General features: G+C 42.3%; 1 protein-coding gene across 1 annotated transcript; it reads left to right on the plus strand.

Annotated features, from left to right (window-relative positions):
* The first annotated feature begins 1,234 nt into the window (after positions 1–1,234).
* On the plus strand, positions 1,235–8,894 carry slc7a4 (solute carrier family 7 member 4). Its single transcript, XM_035164927.2, has 5 exons — positions 1,235–1,390; positions 2,776–3,839; positions 4,611–5,317; positions 5,483–5,591; positions 6,726–8,894. Exons 2-5 carry the CDS (start codon positions 2,858–2,860, stop codon positions 6,935–6,937), a joined length of 2,010 nt encoding a protein of 669 aa, XP_035020818.2. The 5' UTR covers positions 1,235–1,390; positions 2,776–2,857; the 3' UTR covers positions 6,938–8,894.
* Positions 8,895–9,223: the final 329 nt, after the last annotated feature.

Consider the following 9,223-nt stretch of genomic DNA (forward strand, 5'->3'; position numbering starts at 1 on the left):
GTGGCCTCTCTATTGATGTATTGTCTCCATTTGTAAGACACACTGTTAGTGGGTCAAACACCTAATGCTAGTCCTCTGACCAGGTCCAACAGTACCTCTATCACATCCATCTTCTTTACAAACTAAGTTTTTTTAATGATCACATATAAAGCCCCATGGTCAGACACCTGACTACAGTGTGATTTACTGTGCCTCCATTCCCTGTGTGGCCTCATGGGTCTGCTGACAGGGTTTTAATATCTGCACCCTGATGCATAAACTGCAGGGGACGGAGGATGATTGCTCTTTTTCTTATTTGTTTCCCTGTTGGCACTTGAACCTGTTCTGTGACATGTTTGCACTGTTTGATTTTGTTCTTATGACATGAACTGAACGGTTTAAATACACAGTAAATTATAATTACTTGAGGTGCTTACTTATCTTAAATATTTATGATTCTCAAACGTGTTCACATTTATATTAAAGGGATAGTTCACCCAAAAATGATAATTCACTAATAATCTACTCACCACTATGCTGTGGGTGAAATGTTTGAGTCCACAAAAGAATTAAGGAGTTTCAGGGGTTAAACAGCATTGCACCCAAAACCAATACAATTTTAGTAAATGGTGACGGATTCTTTAAACGTAAAAAAAATAAAATAAAACATGCCTCCATACTGCTCCTTTTCGTGTCATCCACGTGTCCGTAATGTTTGAGCCTAAATGTCCGCTGTTATCATCCTCCGGAGCCGCGTTCACTTGTGGATCACGGACATTTGTGCTAAAAACATGGTGCAAATGACCATGTTTCGAGTTGAATTTGAATGTCGGGGCTTCCGGACACTTGGATGACACCACAGGAGCCGTATGGAGGCATCTTATGTTTCTGTTGTTTTTATACATTTGAAGAAGTGGTCACCATTTATTTGAATTGTATTGGATTTAGCTGCAACTCTGTTCACCCCTGAAACTTTTAAAGTGTGTTGTGGACTCAAACACTTTTCCCTCCCCTCCATCGGCATAGTGGTGAGTAGATAGAGGGAATTTATATTTTTGGGTAAACTATCCCTTTAAGGTGCTTACCTACCTTATATAATTATGATTCTCAAACGTTTTCACTTTTATATTGAGTCAATTGTATAGACAGTAAGGCCCGGGGACCTCCTGTGGGCCCACCTGCTGTCGATAATCTCTTCCTGTGTATAAAGGGTAGGGTCTGTATATGGGCGGGCTGCAGTGGGGAAGCCCCGTCGGTGGCCCAGAGGTGACTGTGCCTTTAAGAAGCGTGTTGGCTTTATTCTCGCGCACCTTCTGCTCCATCATCACCGGGCGATGCGCCTCAGCGACTTCCAGCAGCAGCAGCAGCAGCAGCCGCGGACCTGCAGCTCGGATGATCCTGAACAACTGAGGTAAAACCCGTCTTTATATTCCTCGTGTTACTGCGGATCTCTCTCTCTCTCTCTTCTCTTCATGTGTGAATATAACGCGGATCCCGTCAAATGTTCCCACTCCCCTCGCGATCGTAAAGTGCGACGTCGCTCCCAGGCAAGGCTACACGCAGGAGAGAGGAAGTCTAATGATCCTCACTTCTTATAAAATATTCATTTTACATTAAAAGCACAGTGCTGCAGTGTTTGTCTGCCCACGGTTCCACGTCACGAGTGGATCTGTGTAGTTGACGTCGATGTTTCAGTGTAAACGAGTCGTGTGTTTTGAGGCAGTGGGTTTATTTCTAAAGGGAAATAAAGCCTTACGTAATTAAAACGGAAGCATCCTGCTGTCGCCATATGCCCATCCGTCTATCTACCGAGGGCAGGAATCTGATGCTGCTCCACCCGGAACAGGAGGACGAATACTGGATGTGTATGATGAAAAGACTAAACATATTGTGTGAAGTTAACCAAATCAAATAAATAAAAGCATGTATCTCCATGATCTCTCGTTGCTACACTACCAGATCTCATATTACACATGAGCGATGCCTTTTAGATGACGTGGTGTGTCCCTTCACTGTGATGTTGAGCATCCATGCGGCCTCGTTGTAAAATGTAGATAAAACAGGAACGTTGGAAAACAGTCAAATAGATCACATCATAAAAAGACTGACACGTGGGTTTGATTTGGTGTTTAGTTTTATTTACAACCTGAAATGTAATGTGATGTATTTACAGAGTTTAATAAGCTGTCTTTTCCCTCAACTCTGAAGTAATAACTTCACAAGCATCGCTACAAATAATATTTAACCAAAATAGAAAAAAAATCACCACTTCCTCCACAGCTAGCGAAGATGTATCATCCAGCACATTAGTATTACATTATTGTTAAATTATTAATATTGTCATTAAAAATGAATAACCTGTATATTATTATTCTAAACTCAGTCACAACATAAATTATTGCAATGTGCCCTAAACAAGTCAACTATTATGATTAATGTTATAAGTATATCATTATTACCATAATTAATCAGAGCAGCCTTCATTGCTGCTGTTATTATTAGTAAGACTGTCGTTTAAGTTGTTGTCATTGTACATTTATTGATCAATACTTTCCATAAATACAATAGCCGAGCTTGGAAAAGAGTTACCTGTGCAAAGTGGCTTGGGACAGATTAGACCACGTGTCCATTAGCAGATCTGAATAAAAAGTTTTGAGCCCTGCAGACTTACAACAACATGTCAAGCTATACAGTTAAAGCATTGAGCTGAACCGTCATCCAAACAAGTCTGACCTCATAAAACTGCAGTGGCTTGTCTTGTTCTGATTGTGAAAATGCTTGTGCTGTGTCTTCCAGGTCATCTTCATAGACAGGTAATGGATCCAGTTTGACTGTTACAACACCCTCCTGCCCTGCTGGCCCGTCTGACTCTGTAGCTATGGCAACTTGTCCAAGAGGCTGCTCACCAGCGGTGCGCCTCTGTCAGAGACTGAACCGTCTCAAGACACTGGATGATGACATGATGGCCACGTCGCTGAAACGCTGCCTCTCCACCCTGGACCTGACTCTGCTGGGTGTTGGTGGCATGGTGGGCTCCGGCCTTTATGTCCTGACAGGGACAGTGGCTAAAGACATGGTCGGGCCTGCTATCATCATATCCTTCATTTTTGCAGGTTTTGCTTCTTTATTGGCTGCGTTTTGTTATGCAGAGTTTGGAGCACGCATTCCCAAAACAGGATCGGCCTACATGTTTACCTACGTTTCCGTGGGAGAGGTCTGGGCGTTTCTCATTGGTTGGAATGTGATTCTGGAGAACATGATTGGTGGTGCTGCTGTGGCACGTGCCTGGAGTGGCTATCTGGACTCCATTTTTAATCATGCCATCCAGAACTTCACAGAGACACACATTATGCAGTGGAACGTGCCCATCCTTGCCCATTACCCTGACCTACTCGCAGCAGGGATCCTAGTCATTGCCTCATTCTTCATTTCCTTTGGAGTTCAAGTGTCCTCTTACCTCAATCACATCTTCTCCGTCATTAGTATGGCTGTCATCATTTTCATACTGGTGTTTGGCTTTATCCTGGCTGAACCAGCCAACTGGAGCCAGAAAGAAGGAGGCTTTGCACCTTTCGGGTTGTCTGGAATACTTGCAGGCTCGGCCACGTGCTTCTATGCGTTTGTGGGCTTTGATGTAATCGCTTCATCAAGTGAAGAGGCAAAGAATCCACAGAAAGCTGTTCCCATTGCCACTGCGATCTCCCTGGCACTGGCAGCGACGGCTTATATCCTGGTCTCCACAGTGCTCACACTAATGGTACCCTGGCATACGCTGGACCCCAACTCAGCTCTGGCCGATGCTTTCTTCCGCCGTGGTTACAGTTGGGCCGGAGTAATTGTGGCAATAGGTTCTATCTGTGGTGAGTACAGACCATATACTAAGAAGTGCAATTTAAAGCAACACTATGTAACTTTTAGTGAGCAACAACAGCATCCCCTGCGACCACATATGGTAATTCATTATTTTGGCCTCCTTGTACAAGCAATTAAGTGGTTTTCATGTAGATAAAAGACTGAAGAGTAGATATTACCCATGACCCCCAGCTTCCTGAACCAGAAAACTGCTGCTTTAACAAACTCGGTTTTATAGTTTTTAAGTTACCTCACTGGATATTGGAGATAAATCCTGGTTTTTAATGACTTCTCTATCTTTTTAACTGATCTACACTCCGGCATTAGGGCGCGGTCACACACACGCGAATGTAAAGCGAGTCAAAGTTTAACTCCACGTGAAGCCAATCTGCGATTTTTCTTGCCACTGGAAGCAAATGTTTGATTCGCCTCCTCAAACGCACGGCAAAGGTTAACTACTGCTCCATTCACACATTTGCGACCGTGCCCTTACTCTGATTGTGGCGCTGCAACAATCAGTCAGTTCCACACTTCTCACAGAGCGCTCCCACTCACCAAAGTAACATGGAGCATGAACAGGCTCTGAGGAGAGGGAATGAAAGCGGCACCATTCTCCCTATTTCAAGATAGTGTATCGTCCAACTCAGTTTGAAGCTTCTATTTTTAGGTAAAAAATTCAAATAGTGTTGCTTTGAATGGCTGTTTGTACATTTTGTTGATCTGCACTGTGTTATATTTTGTGTTATGTTCTGATCAGTAGTCTCTGTTCCCATTTCTAGCCATGAACACCGTGCTGCTCTGTAATCTCTTCTCCCTCCCTCGGATCGTGTATGCCATGGCAGAGGATGGATTGTTCTTTTCCATTTTTGCACGTGTCAATCCCATCACCAAAGTCCCTGTCAATGCTATATTGGTGTTTGGAGTCCTCATGGCCATCATGGCTCTCATCTTTGACCTGGAAGCCCTGGTTCAGTTCCTCTCCATCGGCACACTCCTGGCGTACACCTTTGTGGCAGCAAGTGTCATTGTGCTACGTTTCCAGCCTGACAAAATTAGCTCCAAGGGGACCGCATCCACATCTCCCAACCCCAATGCCGAGCCTTCCCCTGCCCCTTCAGAGACCCAGACCATAACGGAGGACAGCGGGGAGCTGAAGCAGTACGAGTCCTTCTCTGACAAACTGCAGCTGGTGGAGCAGCAGAAGACCACAGAGCGACGAGGGGTGGGACAGCTGAAGGCCTACTGGGAACCATACCTAGGCCAGCTGCTGGGGGACTGTGAGCCGGGCGAGACGGTGGCCTTCTGTGTGCTGACTCTGATAGTGAGCTCAGTATCCTTCTGCTCTGTGCTGGAGTTTGGTACCAAGCAGCTGCACCTTCCTGTCTGGAGCTTCACAATGCTGCTGGTGATTTTTAGCATTGCTTACGTCCTCAGCCTGGCGCTTATATGGATTCATGAGCCGCAAACCAACAGAAAAACATTCCAGGTGAGCTCCTTCATGGATTTTAGTGTGTTAAATTAAGTGTAATATGATGGTTGAGTCTGTCACTGCCCATTTCACTACCCATGGCAACAACAGTTAAATGAAACAACAGTTTGTTTGAAGCCATTTGTATGATTGGAGAATGACTGCAGTTTTATTGTTGTGTAGGTACCTCTGGTTCCATTGACCCCAGGTGCCAGTATCCTCATCAATGTGTTCCTCATGATGAAGCTCAGCGCTCTAACCTGGATTCGCTTCACTGTGTGGATTGCCATAGGTAAGAAGGAACTGGATTTATGCAGAAAACACAATGGACCAAAAACCTAACCGAGCTTTACCATAAGTTTCTGAAACATATTCCTTAAATACAATAATAGTTTAATTTAAAAACTAATAAAAAGGTTTTACTGCAGACATCAGGTATTAAAACTTTGTGTACAACCACTTACCAGCATGTTAAAGGGATTTTGGTTTTACGTAAAGACAAATCAATCATGCACATGTCATGTGTGGCTTGTTATGTCCGTAAGTAGTGTGAATATATTGTCAGAAAGCACTTGCCCCCTGTTGCTTGTCAATGCAATGCACATAAGTGTTACATCAGGCAAGTACACCTGTTCTTAAGGACATAAACCCATTTGTCAGCAAACCTCTGAGGATGGTTGAACAGCTTTAAAGTCCTGTCAGGGAGAGGAGATCACTGGGGACGCGTGATTAGCTGCATTAGCTTAAGGCTTCTCTGAACCAGTAAACCATTTAAACCCCCCTGTCAGACTTCAGCAGGTTAACAAAATGCAACCTCGTGGAATATTGCACTTGACGTATATTACAATCTCTCACACTAACCTTCCATAGTGGCCATTGCAGAAAATATGCATGGGAGTCCCTCATTCGAAAGCAGAGTTAATCAAAGTAATCAACATTAAACCATTGTAGCATGGCTGTAAACTTGTTTAGAAGTTTAGTTATCTCAGCTATCTCAGAAGATCACTAAATGTATTTTTTTTCAATATTTTATTCAGGCAATCATACAGAACACAGACCATGATTCTCAAACCCCTCCCCTTTCCCTATAAACCCAATTTGGGGTGAAACAAAATCCATATCAATAAAAACAGAATTGAATTTAATTAAATTGTAAAATTGAGTGGATACATATAAGACACACAGGGGTGGGGGGTGACACAAAGCAGTTTCTATGAATTTAATTTGGGAACCAGTTGAAAATGTCCCATTTGAGAGATTCCCCATTGAGCACAGTTCAGGATCTATTGGGAAAGGGAAAAACAAGTTTTATGGAGATGAAACCAATAAATGTATGTAAACGCTGATTCCCTCAACTTGAATAACACACTCACTCTGAGGCGCTTTTATTTTGAGTCATCACCGTTCCATGTGTCTCTGTCCCCAGGGCTCATAGTGTATTTTGGCTATGGGATCTGGCACAGTAAAGAGGGCAGGCGGGAGCTGCAGCCCAAAGACATGGCCGCCCGCTACGTGGTGCTCCCCAGCGGCAGCCTGGTGGAAACCGTGCAGCCTGTCCAGCCTGACGGTCAGGTGGACACCCCGGCGCACCACATCAACGCCGCCTCGACCTCAGAGGAATACGCCGAAAAGAGATGATGTGTGACCAAATATAGTCGTTGTGACAACTGCCTGGTATTATCTGATGTCTACCACTCAAAAAGCTGTACTATTACTAGTGTACTGTCTGTATCTCACTCCCTTTTAGTGTGTGACTGGCCTTCCACAGTCTGTACTCATTGCTCTGCAAATGTAAGCACACCACAGGATGGGACGCACGCTCTCTGTCTCGTTCTGGTTGTGAAGCGTAATTTGTATATCTTGTAACATTCGAATGTACAGTAGAGAGCTTTATTACTGTCCCGTGAACTTCTTGCATCAAATTTATGTGACATCCTCTTAGTCCAGCTCTTTACTCTCAACTTTGCCAGTTTGTCAGACTCCATGTGCTTGCTCCAGGTTATATATTGTGCTTTCTTTGTGACAAACTGTTCTTTTAGTTACCCAGTGAATTATTTTGTATTCTTACATGAATCTGGAGCTGGAAAATGGACATTCACAATTCCAAAATATAATTCTGTTGTTAACAAAACACACCATTGGAGTTTTGAAGAAATCATCTCGAGAATCATAAGGATCCATTTGTTGCATGTTTTTTTAGTCAAGCAGAGGAATGCACAGACTTTGGGGAATTTACGCCTTTTTCTCAAACTCGTACTTCTCCTCGAAGCCTCAGGAGAAACTTGAGGCTCTGTTTATAGACTGCCCTACCTTTAGTTGTTTCTGACATATTATCTAATCCAATATCTGAATATATTCTACGTATTTATTTTTCTATGATTACTATCCTTTTTTTGCTCTCATACAGATCTCATTACTTTTTGTGTTTCCCGTTCCTGTTTTGTGTCTGTGCTACATGAATTAGCCCTAAATGTTTTTTGCATACCATGATTAGTCTCCATAAGTAATGTGTTCACCTTTTAATTGGCTGAGCAACATTTTAGTGCTTCACTGAATCTAAATCTCATCCCATGACCCTGTTCCTTCTTGTGTCACTGATCTTGTGCAGGTTTTTCTCACACACCTTTAGACAGCAATCCTCACCCCTCTCTCCCTGTTGGCATGAGATTATGATATATCAAAGCACATAGATTACTGAGTTTATTATAGTGTTATATTTTATTATATGCTATATGACCAATTTCCAGAGATAATTTGAGATTATTGGATACATGAGTCGAGCACATGCCTACTGAATGGGAATCTTCACACACAGGGTAAAATTATTGGCAGACACTGGTTATATTAAACCTGAGATGGGCCCCTGTAATCCCAGCAGATTTGCAGCAGTCCCTGTCGCCAGTCTGCAGCTTGACCCAGATCAGAGAAAGGCACATGTGTGAGAACACTCATTTTACACCGATAACATTCCCACAGCCTACACGGTGTCAATAAATCAACACGGGGCATTATTTTTTAAATCAATGTGAATCTTGATTCTGTTTCTCCTCTTTGTTTTTATTTGAGTTTGGATTTGCATGTGTTACATAAGAAACCAATGGCCTTAAACATGTAATCAATGCAGAAAGGCTTCCAAAGCTAAAGTAGTCTGTGATATTTATTCGTGTGTTGCATAAAAACTCTTATACCGGACTTCACGCTTTCTAATTATTAAACCAAAACACAAACATGGAAGCGGATGTACACTAAGAGGCATTTTGGCATAGTTACAAAAATAATTTTGTACAATTTTGCACACCATTTTCTGGTAAATTTGTGTCACAGTTATGCTTTCGATGTTGGAGCTGGTGGCAAACATTAATACTGTGGTGCTTTTTTTAGCTGAACGTTCTCTCACCTCTTTCTTTTGTCTTTTTTGTGCCAGGAAGCACAATTACAAATAATCCAGTTCTTTTCTTATTTGGAATAGTATTGTATTCTGCACTTGCACATCAAAGTCTCAGATCTGTTTCTGTTATTGTGTACGTCTGTATAAAATGCAACGACTGTGTCATCAATTAAAAAATAAATGTTTTGAAGCAGCATTTACAAAAAACTGAATTGTGGAGATATCTGTTTGGCGTGTGTCGTTTAAAAGAATCAAATCTCGTAAGTTTTTTAAAGTATTGGTATTATCATAAAAATTGTTTCTAAATAGCATCAGAAAATTATAACTCACATCAGTCTTGAGTTGGTGTAACATACAATTCACAAAATGAAGGAAAGGAAAGCTAAAACTAAAAATGATGTCATTGTTTCATCTGCTAAGGAGGTTATGTTTTCTGTCTGTTTTTTGGTTGGTTTGTTTCTTAGCAAAAACTACTCAACAGATTACCAAGAAAAGAACCTGTTAAATTTGGTGCAAATCAGGATCAGGGGGCGGAT

The sequence above is a fragment of the Hippoglossus stenolepis genome, chromosome 9 (assembly GCF_022539355.2).
Source record: "Hippoglossus stenolepis isolate QCI-W04-F060 chromosome 9, HSTE1.2, whole genome shotgun sequence".
Lineage (NCBI taxonomy): Eukaryota > Metazoa > Chordata > Actinopteri > Pleuronectiformes > Pleuronectidae > Hippoglossus > Hippoglossus stenolepis.

Bases quoted from the DNA above. Each gene is read 5' to 3' on its own strand.
- slc7a4 (XM_035164927.2), top strand. From the start codon at position 2,858: ATGGCAACTTGTCCAAGAGGCTGCTCACCAGCGGTGCGCCTCTGTCAG. The intron at 5,318-5,482 runs GTGAGCTCCTTC...ATTGTTGTGTAG, and splicing joins CCAACAGAAAAACATTCCAG to GTACCTCTGGTTCCATTGAC. The intron at 5,592-6,725 runs GTAAGAAGGAAC...CTCTGTCCCCAG, and splicing joins CACTGTGTGGATTGCCATAG to GGCTCATAGTGTATTTTGGC.